At 39.4% G+C, this 21,706-nt stretch overlaps 2 protein-coding genes across 3 annotated transcripts in view; both read right to left on the bottom strand.

Moving 5' to 3' along the window:
* Positions 1 to 232: 232 nt before the first annotated feature.
* On the bottom strand, positions 233 to 8,997 carry LOC146650812 (CD209 antigen-like protein A). Its single transcript, XM_085384713.1, has 4 exons — positions 8,913 to 8,997; positions 8,186 to 8,328; positions 777 to 880; positions 233 to 408 (listed from the first exon to the last, which is right to left on the bottom strand). Exons 1-4 carry the CDS (start codon positions 8,995 to 8,997, stop codon positions 258 to 260), a joined length of 483 nt encoding a protein of 160 aa, XP_085240839.1. The 3' UTR covers positions 233 to 257.
* Positions 8,998 to 19,567: 10,570 nt separating this feature from the next.
* LOC146650811 (CD209 antigen-like protein C) overlaps positions 19,568 to 21,706 on the bottom strand; it is a 10,234-nt gene continuing 8,095 nt past the window's right edge. For both annotated transcript variants that reach the window (XM_085384708.1, XM_085384709.1), the window contains 2 exons: positions 21,258 to 21,361; positions 19,568 to 20,789 (listed from right to left, as the gene is read on the bottom strand). In XM_085384708.1, coding sequence (XP_085240834.1) covers positions 20,645 to 20,789; positions 21,258 to 21,361 — 249 coding nt within the window. In that variant the 3' untranslated portion in view covers positions 19,568 to 20,644. The remainder of the gene's footprint in view (positions 20,790 to 21,257; positions 21,362 to 21,706) is intronic.

Below are 21,706 nucleotides of genomic sequence, written 5' to 3'. Positions count from 1 at the left end.
AAATACAAAACTCAGAACTGCAAAGCTGGAATAAAAATACAAAAATAAACAGAAAACATAACCACCTATATTTAGCTCTGCTTGTTTTGTATAATGATATTCTCCTCTGACAGTCTCCACTGAAAGGAAAAATGCACATTAGCTACAACAAAATACATACAGCTACAACTCATCATTACAGAATACAACTAACCGAAATTAAAATATAGATTTATAATCAAAGCTTAAACACAAAAACATTTATGAATAGATGATCTTTAAGAAACTGTACAGTGGTTTGGTGTTTTTTCACATATCCACTTCAGAGAAGTTGAACAGGAAAGATCATTCCAGGACTTCTTATCTTTTCTGACATGTACACAGTCTTCTTTTCCACCACTATCATCAGGTTGAGCTTCTGCCCAGTACCTACCAAACCAGTAACAATAACATCAGCTTATTTTTTATCAAGTTTAAATTCAGATGTTTGGTGTGGGTATGGAGGGTTTCATAGGAAAATTTCATATGACAACCATTTTCTTTTAAGGACATAGCATTTGTTAAACAGGTCTTTACAAAGTATACAGGCAGACAAACCCAGCAGGACATCAGGTGTGATATAATATCTTGTTTTGACTAAGGTTGCCAAAACAAGTCATCATTTAGCTTTAAGCATTTGGCCTTGTAGTTTGGCTCAACCCGCTAATATGTTGACTCACCAATGAGGCATTGATGTGTAGGTTATCAAATAGATTAAATTTACTGAAAGTAATAACTTAACCAAAGTGAAGACTTACGTCAAACTTAGTGGAGTTCCATCTACCCATTTCCATGTTCCCTCCTGTTCTTTGTCATTCAAACCAATCCAAGCTTCTTCTATGGTGATTGTAGAGAGGAAGTTCTGTTTAACATGAAGAAAAAACATGCTATTTTAGTCTTGAACCACAATTTTAGCCTATGTAGTTTATTCCAATTTTATCAGGCATCTCTTTTAAAAATGCCAAACCAGCAATAATTAAAACTTTGAGTTTTCTCGCTACATGTTTCTTGCAACATTCTTCCTCAGCTCTAAATATCAATTTTCTTAAAAGCTCATATATTAAGAAAATATTAGTTATAACTGTTGGAGTTATCTCTGTATTATTGTAGTACAATATAAAGCGCTTTGAGGCAACTGTTGTTGTGATTTGGTGCTATATAAATAAAATGTAATTGTCACGGCTGGGGCAGCAGTCGTGTGATGTAGTGAAGGAGGACCCAAGTTGCAGACAACGGCGGTGATGCGAGTGAGTTTATTTACGGTGAACGATAATGAACTGAAGTGAGGATAAAACTAAAAAACTAAAACTAGTGAACAAACCTGAAATCATGCAAAATACAGGAAAACAGCACGGAGAATGTAGGGCAGAGATACACAGAATAACACAGACGGAGCGACGTCGAGCCGAGGCAAACACACTATAAATACACATCAGGTAATGAGGAAATGACACGCAGGGTGGACACAGCTAAAACTAATGGGCATAACGAGATTTCCTGTTTTACCTTCAAAGTAAAACAGGAAATTCATAGACTGTTTTACAAACACAAACTCAGAGATACGAACAGAACACCGGGGGAGGACACAGGTACGAATAACAGAACACTAAACACAAAAACCAAAATCCTAGGAACTAAGAAAACAAGAATTAACCCGGAACATAAGATGACACCAATATTAATCACAAAATGCTGGGTTTAACCCTTTAAGACCTACCATAGAACCAAGTGGGCCAGAGCTTATATTATATTTTTACATGTAGTGCCATTGTTGGGAGCATTTCAAGTTGTTATACAGCAATACAACCATTGTAAATAACCCTGAATGCCTTTCCTTGCACCTTATTTTGGCACTCATTGCTGTTTTCTACTACCAACTTCCTGTTCGTGTGTAGAAGCTTTTAGTTTGATGGGACGATTTCCTGTAAAACTGTTTTTGGCGCAGTTTTCAGCGGCAGTCGCGGGAGTTTTGAAATGTGATGGCTTAACAGAGCCTATGGAGATTTCTTTTGTCATTAGCAGCCCCCTTGATAGAGGCACAAGGTATGGTTATGATATAAATGAGGACACGTTTAGATGTTTTTGTGACAGTCGCTACATTTGTTAAATGTTACGTTGAAACGAACTTCATGTTATAAGGTTTACGATTGTAAGAGTGTGGATTATTTTGCTTACACGCTGTTTCTATGTATACATCCCCAGCTCTTACGGTGAGATTGATGGTTTACTGCCATTAAACCTTCAAAACGTCATCAGTAAAGTGTCATCCTTCATTCGGGGGGGTTCGCTACAGTAAGAGCTTACCTCCGGGAGCAGTAAGAGCTTGCCTCCGGGAGCAGTAAGAGCTTGCCTCCGGGAGCAGTAAGAGCTTGCTTCCGGGAGCAACGAGAGAGAGAGCTTCCTGCGATCGGAACGGTAACGGCACGGCACGGAGCAGCAAGCTACAGCAACGGTCCGGTAACAAGCAATTGCTCTCAAAATGGAAAATATAGAGGGAGGTCAGTTAAACGAAAAGGAACAACGAAAGGAATTAACATGCGAAGCTGATGAAACAGCTAATGAAACGTTCCCAAGGCCATCAGAACGGCCCAGTGTGCCCACGGAGAAAATGCTCTTATATCAAAGGGATGAACAGAATAAAAGACAGAAGAAACTGCTAACCATTTATGAACATTGGAAAGGCCAGGTCAGAGTATACAGAGAAGACCTGAAAAATGATTTATCAGATTCACGGTTAGCAGAAATGGCTGATGATATTGAAAGGACAGTAAATGATATGACAAAAGCATACAGTGAATATAGAGAGCGTAATGAACCATCCCATGTCATAAGGCGCAAAATGGACTCTTGTGAATCAGTGACAAAGGACATTATGAAAATCATATCTGAGCGTTTAGCAGCTCTAGATGAGTATGATGCAGATAGAGAAAGGCAGCGCCTCCATCAGCTCTTAGCTTATGAACATGCTAAGTCCATATTTGGTACTGCATCACAGTCAAGTTACCAATCTGAAGCAAGCATTGCAGCCAAAAGAATCGATGCTGCTGCAGAATTAGCTGCAAAAGAAGCTCAGTATAAAAATCACACAAGAGGAAATAAAACAAAAACAAAAAATAAGAGAAATGGAAGAGAAACACAGGAGGGAATTGGATGCACAAAGGTCTGAACTAGAGCGTTTACAAGCAGAAAAGGAAAGGCAAGCAGCACGTGCAAAATTAGAGATTTATGACAAAGAGTTTAAAGTTGATATGGACAGTCAGTTAATGTTACAGAGCAATGGGATGTCTGTTATCAACCAAAGCTTTGAACAACCAGCCTCAGAGCTCTCTACAGGTTCATATCACCCGCATGTGGAACAATATGCATCCATCCCTGTCGATAATCCTCTACAACAACTGCAATCACAAATTGTCACTCCATCGCCTCCCACAGATGTATTGCAGCTGGCTAAAGCTATTCAAGGCAGCATAGCAGTAAGCAGAATTCCAGTGCCTGTGCCCATCGTGTTCAGCGGAGATCCCATCACCTACATCGAATGGAAGGCTTCCTTCATCTCACTGGTGGGCCACAAAGGTATATCTCCAGCTGAAAAACTGCATTTGTTAAAAAGGTATATCACTGGTCCTGCTCTTAAGTGTCTTGAGGGCATGTTCTACCGCAGTGATGAAGAGGCATACAAAGATGCATGGAAAAGACTTGACCAACGCTACGGTCAGCCATTTGTTGTTCAAAAGGCATTCAGAGACAAACTGTCAAAGTGGCCTAAAATCCACTCAAAAGATGCAGAAGATCTACGGACCTTTTCTGATTTTCTCACAACCTGTCTGCAAGCAACACCACATGTAAAGGGCTTAGAGATACTAAGTGACTGTGAGGAAAACCAAAAGTTATTGCATAAGATTCCAGAATGGCTTGCCACACGTTGGAACCGTCAAGTCACAGTTGCTCTCATGAAAGGCAAAGATTTTCCCTCTTTCAAGGATTTTGCAGAGTTTGTAGCACTCGAGGCAGAAATTGCATGTAATCCTGTGACTTCTTCATATGCACTCTATTCATGCAGCTCATCCTTGGAGAAAAGGTACATAAGGGAGACCAAACCAAACAGATCTGTGACTCAAGTCTTCACTACACAAGCCACAGTACAAGGAGAAAAAACTAAGTCAAATGACACAAGGTTAAAGGTGGCCTGCATGTTCTGCAAAGATGAAAGTCATCAGTTGTCAAAGTGCCCAAGCTTCTCAGAGAAGTCACTAGACCACAAACGGACATTTGTGAAGGAAAATAAACTGTGCTACGGGTGCTTAAAGGTGGGCCACAATGCCAGAGACTGTCGTCATCGCCACAAATGTGACACTTGCAAAGGACGACACCCCACCTGTTTGCACAATGAGAGTCACATGGCAAATGAAAGGCCTCAGAGCTCTACAAACGTCGCTTCAACCACAGAAAATGACACCATGGCAGCCACAGCTCTGAATGTTACTAAGGTGGGTCAATCAGGTAGTACCTCCATGATTGTTCCTGTGTGGGTTTCCACTACTCAGAGTCCATCTAAAGAGCAGCTTGTGTACGCTTTATTAGACACACAAAGTGACAACACATTTGTCAGTGAGGAGATAACTAACCAGTTACAAGCAGCATCCCATCCAGTTAAGCTAAAACTAACCACGATGCTGGGAGTTCACATGACAGTCAAAAGTCAGAGAGTAGCAGGGTTACGTGTGAGAGGTTATAATTCAGATGTTCACATTGACCTTCCACCCTCCTACACAAAGGACTACATCCCATTTAACTATGACAACATACCCACAAATGAAACTGCAAGGCAATGCCCCCATCTGTCAGAGATCGCTGATCAGATACCCCCTCTCCTGAGTTGTGATGTTGGACTACTCATTGGATTTAACTGTCCCAGAACTCTAGCTCCAAAACAGGTTCTACTCGGAAAAGACAATGAGCCATTTGCCATACAGACAGACCTAGGGTGGAGCATTGTTGGTGGCTCATCAGAGTCAAATGAAACTGAAACAAGTCTGCGCCGTAGGGTCATGGTAAAGGAAATGCCTGTTGTAACACCAATGGACATGATCAATGTTCTTCAATCGGATTTCAAGGACACAAAGGCACGTGACAAAACGGTCTCACAAGAGGATCTCGTTTTTCTGGAAAAACTTAAGGAAGGGATAAAGAAAAACGAACAAGGACACTGTGACATGCCTCTTCCATTCAAGCAAAGGCCAAACTTACCAGACAACAAAAGGCTTGCAGAGATCAGACTGGAACACTTAAGGAGAAGGTTGAACAAGAATGAGAACTACAAAAATGAACTGCCCACAGCACAACCTGTCGAGCTGGATCTGACCATAGGAGATCCAGAAGTCAGAAAAGTACAGACAATGTTAACTAAAGTCACAGACACTGTAAGTCTTGCTGAATGTCTAAGTAAGTTCTCCTCCTGGTCCAAAGCAATTAAGGCTGTAGCACGTCTCATAAGAAGGGCTAGACACATCAAGTCAAATGCATCAGCTACAGTGAGTGAGCAGAAAAATGCTGAACTTGTGACCATTCGACATGTACAAAGTCAAGCGTATGAACAGGAAATAAAACAGCTGAAGAAAGGAGAACAGCTCCCACATCATAACAAACTGTTTAAACTGGACATTTTCATGGATACAGATGGTCTCCTCAAGTTGGGAGGGAGACTCCAGCATGCAACGAGTGACACCTTCAAACACCCGATCGTGATCCCAAAAGAACATTGTGCAGCCAAACTCATAATATCTCACTGTCATGACAAAGTAAAACACCAAGGAAAGGCATTCACCATAAATGAAATCAGATCCAGTGGCTACTGGATTCCTGGAATGAGTAAAACAGTTGCCTCATTCATCCGACAATGTGTGATCTGCCGCAGACTCCGCAAAGCTCCAGAGGGTCAGAGGATGAGTGACCTACCTCCACATCGCTTAGAGCCCTCTCCTCCCTTCACACACTGCGGCATGGACTGTTTTGGTCCATTTGTGACAACAGAGGGAAGAAAACAACACAAACAGTACGGACTCCTACTTACTTGCTTTTGTTCTCGTGCCATTCACATTGAGTTCTTAGAGGACTTGTCTACTGATGCATTTATTAATGCATTAAAATGTTTCATTTCAATCAGAGGTGCAGTTCGACACATCCAATGTGACCAGGGAACGAACTTTGTTGGTGCTCAGAATGAGTTTAAAGCAGCTTTAAATGAGCTAGACACTCAGAGACTAAATACATACTTGACTGAAAAACAATGTGACTTTGTGATGAACGCACCCCATGCTAGTCATGCAGGGGGAGTGTGGGAACGTCAGATAAAGACTGTCAGAAGTGTGCTGAATACCACTCTGTCACTGGCTCATGACAGACTCAATGATGCTTCATTACGGACGTTATTCTACGAAGCCATGGCTATAGTCAATAGCAGACCCCTGACTATAGATAACTTGAACAGCCCCAACAGCCTAGAACCGCTCACGCCCAATCATCTGCTGCACATGAAATCCAATGCACCGTTGCCCCCACCTGGTGCCTTTTCAAATGAGGACCTGTACAGCAAGTTCCTTGCAGAGCAGTTCTGGAGCCGCTGGAGACGAGAATACATTCACAACATCATTTCAAGGCAAAAGTAGCACTCACCAAAGAGGAATCTAAAAGTAGGTGATGTTGTGTTGGAAATGGATGAACTAGCACCCAGAGGGGAATGGAGACTTGCAAGAGTTGTAGAGACTGTCAGTGGAAAAGATGGACTTGTGCGAAGGGTAAAGATCTCACTTGGAGAAAAGAGACTCAATAATAAAGGTCAACGCTCTACTAAACTATCAGTTGTTGAGTGTCCAGTACAAAAACTTGTATTGTTGTTAGAAAGTTCCTAAGGTAACTCCTACATGGGTTATTTTGTTTGGGAAAATTATTCATTTTGGTTCTTATGTAAACCAATTATTCGTAATTTTGGTGGGAGTGTAAATAACCCTGAATGCGTTTCCTTGCACCCTATTTTGGCACTCATTGCTGTTTTCTACTACCAACTTCCTGTTCGTGTGTAGAAGCTTTTACTTTGGTGGGACGATTTCCTGTAAAACTGTTTTTGGCGCAGTTTTCAGCGGCAGTCGCGGGAGTTTTGAAATGTGATGGCTTAACAGAGCCTATGGAGATTTCTTTTGTCATTAGCAGCCCCCTTGATAGAGGCACAAGGTATGGTTATGATATAAATGAGGACACGTTTAGATGTTTTTGTGACAGTCGCTACATTTGTTAAATGTTACGTTGAAACGAACTTCATGTTATAAGGTTTACGATTGTAAGAGTGTGGATTATTTTGCTTACACGCTGTTTCTATGTATACATCCCCAGCTCTTATGGTGAGATTGATGGTTTACTGCCATTAAACCTTCAAAACGTCATCAGTAAAGTGTCATCCTTCATTCGGGGGGGGGGGGGGTCCGCTACACCCATTATAACCCAAATTTTAATAATATGTGTATAGGCTCATAAGGCCCTGATGGTAAAAAACTACATTTCTGCAAATGACGTCACTTCCGGTTTCGGGCAGGTCATGGCGGACATGCGATAGTTCGCGCTGATGGATGAAGATAGTGTTACAAACAGCTTACTAGAGCCAGCTATGGCAGAACAGACCCCACACCCAGCACAGGCCCGACAAAGCCAGGGGAGCCAGGACCTGCCAATCAGCCACCGGGAGTGAACCAGTAAACACCCAAGCAACCAGACACAGAGAACCCTCAATGTCTACATGTAAAATTGAGAGTTGGGCACTAGCACCAGTGATAAAATTGAGAGGTGGGCACCAGCACCATTTCATTTTCTTATCGTTGCCCAAAATTATACCGGTATTACCGTGAACGGTATGATATGGCCCAGCCCTAGTGCCCACCCCCAAGGACCTATATGTAAGTGTCATGATAGTGTAAGTATTTTTTTTTTACACTAAGATACAATTATAGTTGTGTCAGGGTTTCCTGTGTAGATATGTGCTAAGTTGAAGACTGAAAGGTTGATAGAAATGCTTAATTTCTATTGAATACTGGGCAAAGCTATCTACATAAAATAATAGGAATATTAACTTCAATATTCATTTACAAAACAATAACTCACACATACATAAAAACTGTACCTGTTCTTCAGGGAAGTCAATAACCACCAGATATGTTCCTCTGTCTCTGCAGTCCTTTACGGCTGCATCCCAGGAACCAGAGCTTTCAGACAGGAGATAGCAGCTATGGTTGAACCTGGTCCATCCCGCAGGACATTTTTTATCTGGAAGAAATTACCAACAAGTAATTTTTCAGCAAGTTAGTGAATTATCTTTTAGGAACTTTATAACAATGCTTATTTGATCTCTGTTTAACACACTGTACTTTGTTTGTTTGTGTGATCACTTTGTTGATGAAAGCTGGACCAGATACACTGATGTGCTTTTTCATTAGCCAAATGAGACTTCCCACAAATATAATGCCTGCATACTTGGATGCATATTCTCCTGCCTCTTTGTAGTGCTGTTTAAGTGCTGAAGCACACCAAAAGGCTGTCTAATAAAGGCAAACTAATGTCTTTAAAGTGACACGTTTATGTATATTTGATCGGAAATAATTTTTCTTCTTGTCTAAAGCAAAGTGGGAGATCAATATGTTACTGCAGCCAAAATATGAAAAGCAACACCGAAAATACACCTGAACTAAATCTAAATAATGGGGAAGCAAAACAAAATATAAGACTAGATCTACTTGTTGTGGATTCTTTTTTCTTGTTTTCTTTCTTTTTAAAAAAAAAACAAACAAACAAGGTTTATGTGTGTTTGTAAGTTTTTTTAAAAACACACAACAACTCATACAATGACTCACTTTGGTTGAACAAAAAATGCAGTCCCTCCAATTCTTTAGTCTTTTCAGTGAGATTGGCTTGAAGCAGGTCTCTCTCATCAGTCATGGAAGAAAGCCTGTGACTCACTGCAGAAACATTTGCATTTAGGTCTCTCTCCTCACTCATTAAGAAAAAGAGAAGCTTGTGATCATTAGAACTGATATCAATGACCAACACAACTCACAGAGGAAACCAAGAGTAATAAGTCCAGCCAACAGGAAAACACTCAGCAGGCTTAGAGACAGAATAATAACCAAATACAAACTGCTCTTAGAGCTCCTTTGACCTGAAAAGAAAGGAAAAATAAATGTGGTATCGCAAGAAATAAGTGGTTATATAAATATGAGTATACATAATAGTTATTATTCATAGATACCTACAACCTAAGTTCCTGTTAATCTTCTGAAAGAAACAGAATGAATGTGTTGTTACAATGGTAATGCCAGGAGAGGCAGTATTAGTTCTGTGTTACATTAATGTGTAAGGAAGTGGAAGAAGAGTGTGTCCTGTAGGAGGCAGTAGAAAATGGATGCTCATGTTCTGTACATGCCCTGAAAGTAAGGTTCAGTAAACCAGTGCAACGATACCCCGGCTCTCCTGGCTCAGTTATTGTATTTTTATTTTTTGAAGATGCAACAATAAACAAAATAGAGAACCTAATAAAATGTGCAACAGTTAAAACACCTCTGCTTTTTCCAGTTTCTGCCACTTCTTTCTTACCTGTGCGATTTGTTGCATGTGTTGGGTTGTCATGTTTCAGATTGACATAAATTTCCTCCATTGCATGAAAGGATGTTGATCATTTATGAGAGCTCTGCAGTGCAGAACATGTAAAATGTAAAAAGCCTCAAAGGTTTCAGTTATACTTTTTTTTTAGTATCAGAGGAAGTAACCTATTGAATATGTGGTTTTGCAGCTATGCTACTACTGAAACTTGTGATGGCCAATTATTTTTTGGGCACTGTTAGTTACCTTCCGTGTAGCCTTCCTGTTCTCACTAGGGGCCCCTGCGTACCCCAACCTGTTCTGCAATGTGTGCCTTTTCTATTTTTTTTTTTTTTGTATACTATATCCCTCTTGATTGTATATGTTTGTTATTTATTCCTGTTGTCTTACTATTTATACTTTATTCCAGCCCAGCTGGTGTGGCGCACCCACAATTTTGTTGTACATGTACATTGGCAATCCGGTGTTGTGCCAAAAAGTGATTGCCTGGCAAAAAGTGATTTCCAATGTTTTCGTGTGTTTTTTATGTGTAATATCGTTACGTATGCTGCTAAATATACTTTGGTGAACAGGTATTACAAAGGTGTTATATATAAAATTTTAAAAAATTACCTGTTTCTCAAGTATCTTTGTAACTGTGTTATTGTACTTACATTATAATCAATCAGCTCCCTATTGTCCACTTAAAATATGTTTACAGAACTATTTTTGCATTTGTTGCAATTTAAGCTGTACTCTTGGCCAGATTACTCTTAAAAGAGACATTTTTTAAAGTCAACAATAATTTTTTTTTAACTGCATAAATAAAGGATACACAAAAGTCACTGCCAAAAACTGATTGCGGCTTCTACCTTGTTACAGGAATGTTGTTTGTTGCTCAAGATGACGTGATATCATTCATGAAGGATACATGTGACATATGTTTCACATATTATAGACCAACAAGTTATTTATAGCAGTGTAAATACAAGCAATCAGTTTTTGGCAAATACCAGAAATCAATTTTTGGCAGAAAATCTCTTTTTGGCACAACACCGGTCTTTAAGTGATGACGTGACAAATCCGGCTTTTGTGTTTTTAACATATTTTAATGCTTTGTATCTTGTTATATTTAATCTCCAAAAGCCCCTACAAATAGTCAGTGATCACTGTCGGCTTCTCTCGGTTTTCATTACCGCTATTCATTTTAAAGCTCAGTTTTTAAACCCTTACGATGTAACTAGAGCCCAGCCCATGCAGCAGTACCGTATTTACCGCACTATAAGGCGCACTTAACATCCTTTAATTTTCTCAAAAATCGGCAGTGAGCCTTATCTATGAATTCTGGCTGTGTTTACTGACCTCGAGCTGATTTTATGTGGTACACGGCGCTCAAAAATCTGTCAAAAAATGTTTTAGTAGGACTTTGCTAAGCTACGAAGCTGCACCGCTTGATGAATTGTCTGAGCGTTATGGCTACCGTAGTCAGGAGCCTCGCGGCTCATAGTAATCTGGGTCCAAAACTCCGTCCGCGTCAGGTCCGAAACAAACACTGTGTAAATTCTTTCATCTTTAATAAAATGATCAGTGTTGCTGCTTTACCAGGTGTATCAATTAAGTTTAACATCCAGGCATCCATGAAAACAGAATTTAGAAGTTAGCAGGAAGTTAGTAGATAGTTAGCTCGCTGGTTTCGCTAGTTACCTTAACATGATATATCATGTTCTGACTGAGAGATTTCTGGAGAAAAAATAAAATGTACAGCTCTGCTATCACTTCCAACATGAATGAGAGAGAAAACTACACAATAGTGACGTTTGTAGGATTACTGAAGTTGGGCTAGATTGTACATAATAGGGGTGGGTTTTAATAATCGATTCATCGATTAAAATCGATTCTGGCTTAAATAAAGTGATATTGATTCATTAAAATCCTGAATCGATTTTTTTTTTTAAATATAAATGTATTTTGCCCAAAATTCCAGAATCTCAGGTGAAACGTCACAAAATTTTGACAACCACCAAACATTTAAAACAGTAAATGAGAGCAGGTACACGGCTTCTGCACAAAGACGTAAACACAAAACGCATCAGAATCAGTGAGATGTCGCCTTTCTCACCGACGGCACGGACACGGTCGGGGCTGAAAGCTGACAGCTCGCTGATTCTGATCCGCGGGTGTTTACGCCCTTTTTTCGCTGATTCTGAAGCTGCAGGTTTTATCTCTCTCCAAATAATAGCCTATTGACTGAACCATAAACATCGTCATGAATTCACTCTGACTTTTGCTGTTTTGCTTCCACCACACTTCATGCACAGCTCTCTCTCTCTGTGTCTCACTCTTTCTCAGTGTACTTCAAGAACAGTTTCCAGTCTATCCCCGAAATCTGTGCTTGCTTGTTACACACAAGACTACTATTATTTAAAGGCTGTCGGCCGCTGTTTTTTTTTCCTTTTAAAAAACCTAATTTCTGCCGTTCAATAGGATTCTGAACAAATTGAAACTTTTTAAAATTATACAAAATGCAAAACGTTTAGCTGTGTCTCTAATAAAACCAGAGGTAATGTTCATATGTTTATTAATGGTTTTCTTTCGTTTTTGATGTACTGCAGAATATTTTTATAAAATCCGATGCCAGGAAAATCACCTTCATGTTTTTGTGTTTTATCTTCAGCTACTTTGACACAAAGGCATCTGCTGTGATGCTCACACCTTTGATAAAGTCTTGCGAGTGTCAGCTTCCTTTTTATAGATACAAAAATATGTAAATGTACTTATCTGAATTATAATATTTCTGACTGTCTGAGGCAAAATTTCCCAAATTCAAATCGAATTGAATCGAATCGATTTGAATCGAATCGTGGATCGAATTGATTCAGGACCTTGTGAATCGGAATGAATCGATTCTAGAAATCAGTGACGATACCCAGCCCTAGTATATAATGCTGTGCTAGTGATCGCTAGCGACACCGCTATGTTAGCATACCAAAGCATAACACTGTGAACCTGGAGAATGAACGATAACCTTTTTCCACTTTTTTGACAAATGCAATCGCATGGAAAATTGCTGTAAACGGACCAAACTTCAGTAGGAGAGAACAACTGAGATAGTCCAGCCACAATATGAGGTTAGTCATTAATGTAAGATAAGATAACCTTTATTAGTCTCACACGTGGGAAATTTGTTACAGCAGAAAGTGGACAGTGCAAAGTTACATAGCAAAAATTAGAAAAACACTGGAATAACATATGTTCCAGTGTTTATAAAGCAGCTACCAGAGAATTCAACATTAATGAATTAATGGTATGGAAGTGGAGGAAGCAAGAATGAGTTGAGTAAAGTTTGACTTTTCTGACTGATTTGTTTTGTTTAATGCGCTTTATAATGCGGTGCTCCTTATGTATGAACACAGACCCGTTTGTCGACAGTGCGCCTTATGGTCCCATAAATACGGTATATAAATGACTAACCTTGCATTGCGGATGGATTATCTCAGTTGTTCTTCTGACTGAAGTTTGGTCTGTTTACAGCACCCTGCCAAGCGATTGCATTTGTCCCTGACCATCGAGAATCCTCACGTTAACTTTTATCGAGTGAGAAAAAGTTAGCATTCACTCTCCAGCTTCACTGTTTATATTATGCTGCTAACAAAGCTGTGTCGCTAGCGATCACGTATATTGTTATATATCAGCTAGCCAAACTTTAGTAACCCCACAAAACGTCCCTGCTGTTTAGTATTCTGTCTTCATTTAGGTCGGAAGTGATAGCAGAGCTGCAGGTTTTAATTTGTTTCAGAATTCCCTTAGTCAGGACATGCTATATTGTATTTAGATGGACGCTAGCGAGCTAACACCCTGCTAACTTCTAACTCCGTTAAATGTCATAAATTCCATTTTCATGGATGCCTGGATGTTAAACTTAATTGTTACACCTGGTAGAGCAGCCACGCTGATCATTTTATTACAGATAAAAGAATTTAGACAGTTTTTCAACTCTCAGTGATGCCACAGTGATCGTTTGACTTGTGGACCTGCAGCAGAGTTTGGGCCCAGACTAATGACGTCAGACTTAAAGACCAGATAAAGGGTTATTCTATGCTATGTATTCCATTAGAAATCAGACTTAGTTCAGAATAGGAGTATTACACAACATATTAGGTTTCTTATGATTTTATTTGCAGTTCTGCTCCTGCTAAATTGCTTTAATGAAATATTAAACATTCAAAAATCTAAATTGTGGACACTCCCCTTTTAACCATTGGTTTGTCACGGTCTGCTGGTGGAGAGAGTGAGGTGGACCCAGGAGCAGACACAAGCAAGGAGGTGGAACTGAACTTTAAACAAAAGGCAAGCCTTTATTGTGGCTGATACAAAGGCAAGACAAAACAACAAGGATAGTGGCTAAACTAAACTAGAACCTAAACTGGTGAAACTAAGAACTGCGAAAACTAAGACAACTTCGACAATTATGAACAAGACTTTGTGCTAAGACATGAAAGAACTATGAAACATATACAAGAACAAGCAACATGAACATGACCTGCACAGAGTCTTGAAACCTGACATGACCTGAGGGATGAAACACATATGATGTGACACTGATGAAGAAACACAGGGCTTAAATACACTGAGGGATAATGAGGGGAATGAGACACAGGAGCAGAACACAGCTGGGAGCAATCTGACATGACAAGACCAAGAGGAAGTAAAACTCAATACACTGACATAGGACACAGACTTTCAAAGTAAAACAGGAAACATAACAGACATGGACTTGACTAGGGGAGACAGCAACCATGGAACACAGAAACAGAAACCAAAAGAGGATAAACAATGACAAAATCAAGGTTCAATAATGATACAAAACTCAAAACATTGGGTCATGAACCCAGGACCATGACATGGTTAAACAGTAAAGGTAAAAATGTGTATTATCATAATATCACTCAAAGGGTTCTTACAGGTTACTCTGGCCTTACAAATTTACAGATGCTTGGGGATGGCAAGGCCACCCTGGCAAGCATGCCTTCATCTAGAGCTGGGAGAGTCTCCTACCAGGCTCCATCCAATTTCTGTTTGCCTAATGGGTAATACTCATAGGATCAGAGACTTTAAAAGGAGAGCTGGTTCCAGACCTTCCTGTACTAGGGGTGCCTGGTCAAAATCCACACTTCAGAAAGAAACCCCATTAATAGTACAACTACTAAAATAACAATAAAAAGATTTTAAGTTATTAATGCCCAGAATAGAATAGAATAGCCCTTTATTGTGAATGTACATGTACAAGGAAATAAAGCTTTACAGAGTATTTTTGGTAGTTACTTCCTCTTTTCTTTGTCAGTGCTCCAAAATTTCCCTCAGCACAGCTATTCTTCAAGGGGGTTCCTACCACAAAGATATGTCATGGTGATCCTTTATTTTATTTTGACATGCTTTTGGTCTTGTATCACAGGTGCAAGTCGTGCATGCTATAATTACACACAGGCGTATGTAGTATGACTTCACTATAGTCTGTACATTTTTTGGAATCATGTTTTATTATGTATCATTTCTCTTTTCTTTGTTTCAGAAATCATATTCTGTAAAATTAAAAATAAATCCTTCACATTTCATTATTGTGCCTTACAGTTTTTTTTCTCTACATTTTTTGCAGTATTATTATAAAGCCATTTGGTGTCTTAAAGTGGTGGTGAAAGGGTTTTAATTCTTTGGTCACAGACTGAGTTTATGTTTTGACATGTGAAAAAGACTTTGCTTTGTTTTAGCATCTATTGCACAGGTGATTCTTAGTTATGTCATGAGAAATGCCCTAACTTTTTTGAAAGCTGCATTATGAGTAGTAGGGGTGCAACAATACTCGTATCGATATTGAACCGTTCGATACAGTGCTTTTGGTTCGGTACGCATATGTATCGAACAATACAAAATCTTTTATTTGTTTTATCAACTTTTCTTCTGACGATGCTGTCTGTGTTGAGCGCTCAGTGGATCTACGTTCGACTACTCCGCCTAGGCTGCACTGTCGAGTGCAGATCCACTGAGCACAGTGCAAGCTAGCAAGACAGAAGCTAAGCTCGTTGCAACATGGCAAATGCCTCAACGCTACCCGAAATTGAACCTCCCCCACCCTCATTCAGATCTGGCGTTTGGAACTATCTTGGTTTTCATGTGAAGCATGACCCTGAAGGTAAGCGCGTCATGGACAAAAGTAAAACAGTATGTCGGATGTGCCACGCAATGCTTAATTGGTGGGAACTAGTGCGTTAGCGCAGTTAGCTTGTTAACGTGTTGACGCCGTCCAGCCCCATGCGCGGGGCGATCCGCGGTAACTCGTTAACAGAGATTTGCTGCGTTATGGCGTTAATGTCATTTTAACGAGATTAACGCTGACAGCACTAGTGGGAATACAACGAATATGACTGCACATTTACGCCGACATCATCCTCGTGCAAAGACAAGTGGAAGCAGACAAAAACAACAAGCACGCATGCTACAAACTTTACCTGAGTCATTTAGACAACCGTTAGGATGATTCTCCTTATGAGGACCTAATATGTTTAATATGCTGCTGAGAATATAGCCCAGAAGAAGCGTATAGTATAGCTCTTATTTTGGAAAGAGCCATTTCTCTGTAATAAACTCTCTTTTCCAAAGATGAGTGATTTCTCGATCAGATAGATTTTTTATTATTTTGTTGTTTCAACAACATTAAATTTAAAAACTGTACTTTTGAGTTAAAATATATATTTATAATTTTAATAAATGACAAATTAAAATGCATAAACATTTTTTTGTATCGAAAAAATATCGAACCGTGACACCAAAGTATCGAACCGAACTGTGAATTTTGTGTATCATTGCACCCCTAATGAGTAGGGATGGCAATTCATAGTTTTCATTTGATGTCACAGCTCCTGGGACATGCAAAAAACAGTACTGCAGTCCTTTCTCCTCCAGTGTAATTTACATTTATTTACAGCTGCCAAAAGGGCATATAGTATAGCACCAACATGTGAACATCTCTGCTAACCCTGACTTCAGGCCAACTTGATGCTAATTTACACTATAGAAATGATTTACCTGACACTGGAAAAAAAAACAAAAAACCCTCAGTCAACGTTACCATTGCGACATGACGTTATGTAGTGCTTGCCTTTGCTTTAATGGTGAACAGTCCATCTCTGACATGACAGCATTATTTACAAATCCAGATAGAAAATACATGTAGCTGTCCATACTTTGAAATCTTCCATTCTGGCAGTAGTTCTCTACAAGATACACATAGATGTCACCAAACTGGAGCTCTGGGAGAGACACTGCCACTTTCAGGGGTTTAAATGAAGCATATGCCCAAGTTCAATAAGAAAGAGCTGTAAATGTCATCTTCCGGCTTTCCTGGGCGTTTCTGTTCTCCACATCACAACCTTGTTTCAACATTTGCAATCTCATTAATGTCATCATTTTTCTAGCCCAATCACCTTCTTGCTTGCCTTTTTTGAATTAATCAGCCGCCAATTTGCATAGTTTAGATTTGCACTCTCCATCATTCTCTCTTTCAGAATCTCATTCATGCAGCCCACCTCTTCCCCATCTTCACCTCACAGACACCTTAGTCAGAACTTCCAAACCTCAGTCTTTGTCTTCACCACCACCAGCGTCTAGACCAGGGGTCGGCAACCCTAGGCACACGTGCCACCATTGGCACGTGAAGGGTTAACTCATGGCACGACAATAGCTGGACTGGCCATCAGCCCACCGGACAAATGATTTTTCATTTTTATGGGCCAATAATTTTTTATTTTTTGTAACGGTATAAACAATGAAAGGTGGTGGATTGGCCAGATGCTGGCAGATGTATAAAAATACATCTGCTGGCCGCCGGTCCGAGTGTCAGGTGACCTGAACTTCAGGTAAGAAGTTATGACCTGCAGTCTATCCAGGTCAGATATAAACCAAGTTTAGGTGGAGTTTATTTTCGTTGTGCTGAATTTTTACAGTCAGTTACAATAACTCGTACTGCGTACTAGCTAGCATGACGGAGTTTCTATACAGCTGTTCGGTTGCTATGATGTTACTGATAGTGAACTTTATTTTATTCATAAGGTTAGTTATTAGAGTTGCCAACCGTCCTGTAAAAAACGGAATCGTGCCGTATTCAGAGAAAATATTACGCGTTTCGTATTGAGCTGAAAAGGAACAGTTTGTCCCGTACTTCAGCTAGAATGGAAAACAACACAAAGCTTGAGTTATTCTGTGTATTTACGCTGTCAGCTGCTTCTTATTCTCTCCCCCTCCCTCTCCTGTTGCTACTTAAATCATGAAACTGATCAATGATCAGCTGATTGGCTTTTCTCTCTTGTTTGTTTATCGCCCACTGCGCCAGAAAGAGGAAACCAGCAGATGTCACGCTAAACAACAGCAGCATGTTTAACCTTGATAAGCTGTTGTTAGAATTTATTTAATAATAATTTCTAGTATCAGCTGATGTTTGCTGGAGCCACAGCTGTAAAAGCTGCTGGTCATGATGTTGGTTTGGATATGTGGTGAGAGGGAAACATGAAGATGAAACCAGGAGACATCCTTACTGAATCATCAGAGCTGAACAGGTGATGGAGAAACAGGTTTACCTTTTAGGTGACATGAATGAGTTGAAGGGAAGTTATGAACTGTTTCTGAGAGACAAATAACATCAGGATCCTTTTCTAAGTAGCTGACAGCTGGTAACTGTGCAGGGGCGGGTCTAGGAAAGTTTTGCCAGGGGGGCAGCGTCTGTTTTCATTCAAAGACTGTTTTTTTTCTATAATACCTGGTGGTGTAGTCTGTGATTTTTTTTGTCAGTTCAGCCTTATATATTATGTTTACCCCGAGTGACCACCCGGTCAGCTGGTGGGTAACAGGCATCTCCGAAAACGTTAGAGCAGTTATGGAAATATGTGATGTCTTGATGAATCGAGCAGATATTTGAAGTTTACACAGCACCATTCTCGCATAAAAATATCTTAAACGTTTATTTTGTGACCCAGAAAGAGTAATATTTCAAACTCCGCCACTCTGTGTTCCTCCGCCATTGCCTCGTTTGAGTTTTGGACGAAATGGATTCTGGGATATTGCATTTCGTCAGTTCGAGCTGATTGGAGACCAGAACAGCCAATCAGGTATTTTTGCATCAAAGTCTGTGATTGGCTGGTTTTGTGGCACAAATATAACCGTGTAGAAAAAGAGTTGAGCGCGCACGGGCAGAAATGTTGAGAGCGCAAGCAACACATTGCGGCTGCAATTGTGTGTGTGTGTGTATGGATAATAGCAAACACTGAAATACATTTTTTTGCACGCAGCAATTAATTTTGTTCACTCAAATTCAGCTTTTCTTCGCTCAAAATAAATTTCTCCTCAAAATGCAACACTTGCACCCGCAAACCTTTTTTTACGTGCGCTCAAATTTTTTTTACGTGCGCTCAGAATAGTGGCACAAAAATAATGTCATACTTAAGAGGTACTAGATGTTCTTATATAATAAACCAACCAAGACTTTTAGTTTTAAAGCAAAGCAGAAGTTTATCAACAATTATTTTAAAGTTTATTCTGTCATACTCTTTCATATTCTCTCTTACATGACTTTCTACAGAGAACTCTCTGCGCTGGTGTTTTGAAATGTTTGCCCTGTTAACAGACACCATGGAGTAAACTGAAGTAGCTTCTGTAATGCTACAATGAGACAAAAGTGGGCCACCCTCTTCTTCTTCTTTTTTAAAATTTGGTTTGTTTGTTTTTTACCAGTACTTAAAAAATAAAAATTTTGTATGTTTCTTAATGAGGCACTGTGCTTGATTCTCTGAATTAAATACATTCTGCTGACCAAATAACATACAACCACTGGTTATTTTTGCCATGAATATAAATTTGCACCTAATAATAATAATAATAATAATAATAATAATAATAATAATAACTTTATATAAAGCGCTTTCAAACAAAGTGCTGTACATCTATTTGAAACTAAAAAGATAAATAAATCAAATCGATACATAGCAATACAAGTAAAAAAACAATACAAGTTAAAAACAGTAAGAATTTAAAAAACTAAAAGCCATAGAATTAAAACATGTAGGATAGGGTGAACAAATGTGTCTTCAACTTAGTTTTAAAAACTAAAAAAAAAAACTAAAAATTGTCATTTTTCTGGCTCTAGGAGAAGGTTCCTAGAGAAGAGTCCTGAGATCGTGGAGCACTGGATGGAACTTAAAGGTGTAAAAGGTCGCAGAGGTGCCAATCCGTTTAAAGCCTTGTAGGTGAGCAGCAGGACCTTAAAATCTGATTGAACCTGACAAAGTAGCCAATGAAGAGCTCTCAGTACAGGGGTAATGTGCTCAAATGTGAGCAGCTGCATTTTGCACCATCTGTGGACCTCTGAAACTTTTCTTTGGTAGCCCAGAAAGAAGAGCGTTAAAATAATCAATACATGAAGACACAAATGCATGGATAGGAACCCCTGCAGTGTCGCTTGACAAAACTTGTCTGATTCTGGCTATGTTCCTCAAATGATAAAAGGCGGTCTTTGTTATCTCTTTTACATGAGACTCGAAGCAGAGCACCATGTCGAACCACACGCCCAAGTTTTTTACCTTGTCCCTGCAATTTCTGACACCTGTCAACAATTTTCAAGATGAAATTTTGGGACAAGTGCTGAAATTTTTGTGGCCCAATGACCATCAACTCTGTCTTATTAGTATTTAGGAGCAAGAAATTATCAGATAATCAGCCCTTAATTGCAGATAGACACGATTCTAGTTTAGAGACTTCAGCACAATTTCAAATGGTCAAAGGAACATAAACCTGCAGGTCATCAGCGTAACAATGAAAGGTTACATTAAAAAAACACAGTACAGTAAATGTACGCAGTCAGAACAGAGGACAACATTAAAATGGAAATGTAGAATAGATCAAGAATCACAGTTAAAATGTCAAAACATGTAGAAATATATGCTCTCCAAGAAACTGTACAGTGGTGTTATGGTAGATTTTTGCAGATCCATTTCATAGAAGCTGTACATGAAATATCATTCCAAGTCCTCCGATCTTCAGCTCTTATATGCACACAATCTTCTTCACTATTTGGTGAGCCTCCATTATTGGGTTCATTTGTCGCCCAGTTCCTAAAGAACGAAGGTGTTATATAAGAACATATCAGTAAGATGAAGAAATTGAGTGTGGGGATTTAATTCCCTATAAAAAAATATGACAATGACCCCACTGTCTGGTGCAGTTGTCAACAGTGTTGCATGGATTCAAATCTACTGTGTCCTTTCTGTATGCAGTTTGCATTTTCTCTGCCACTTCATCCCACAGTCCAAAGACATGTGTGCTAGCTGAATGGTGGAGAAAATGGATGGATCGATGTATTTGTCATGAAAGGTATGAAAGGTCGTAACTGAGTTCTTCTGCCCCCCCCCCCCAAAAAAAAGTCAGTAGCATCCATCTTTAACCTTTTGCCCTTATTTTGGCTCAACCACCTGACATGTAAGCTTACTGATGAGATTATTTTGCATACATATATGTTCATAAAAAAACACATTGCTGGAAATCCAGTAAATGTAATAAACTGAAACAAAGTGAAGACTTACGCCAGAGTCAGTGGAGTTCCATCTACCCATTTCCACTGTCCTTCCTTTCCACTGTCAGTCAAACCAATCCAAGTGTTATCTTCGATGATTGTAGTGAGAAAGTTCTGTTAAACATGAAAGAAACAACATTTTTTTTAACCAGAATTCCATTTTCTAATTATTTTTATTTCCTTTTGTTTATTTAAATTGTAATAATTTTAACCAAACTAATGTGGAGATCAGGGAAATATTTTACTGCTACTATTCATAACCATCATCATTACCGTTACATTAATTATCATTTCATCAAAGCATTTATTCAATAGATTACACATGTTCTTAGTTAAGATTATTACACCTATCACACAGAGCTTCTGTCTGGTAAAAGGTTAGAAGCGCCAACGGGCGGGGTGAGGCTGAGTGCGTTGGAGGTCGAGACACACACACACACACACACACACACACACACA

This window comes from Rhamphochromis longiceps, linkage group LG16 (assembly GCF_057381845.1).
Source record: "Rhamphochromis longiceps isolate RC_006_pf linkage group LG16, R_longiceps_female_GT1.1, whole genome shotgun sequence".
Taxonomy (NCBI): Eukaryota; Metazoa; Chordata; class Actinopteri; order Cichliformes; family Cichlidae; genus Rhamphochromis; species Rhamphochromis longiceps.
Note: the sequence above shows the minus strand (reverse complement) of the source record. Positions and strands in the feature narration are given on the sequence as shown.

Coding starts and splice junctions, on each gene's coding strand:
- LOC146650812 (XM_085384713.1), bottom strand. CDS start 8,997: ATGACTGATGAGAGAGACCTGCTTCAAGCCAATCTCACTGAAAAGACT. Junction 8,329..8,912: donor GCATTTTTTGTTCAACCAAA/GTGAGTCATTGT, acceptor AATTTCTTCCAG/ATAAAAAATGTCCTGCGGGA. Junction 409..776: donor GGAACTCCACTAAGTTTGAC/GTAAGTCTTCAC, acceptor CTGGTTTGGTAG/GTACTGGGCAGAAGCTCAAC.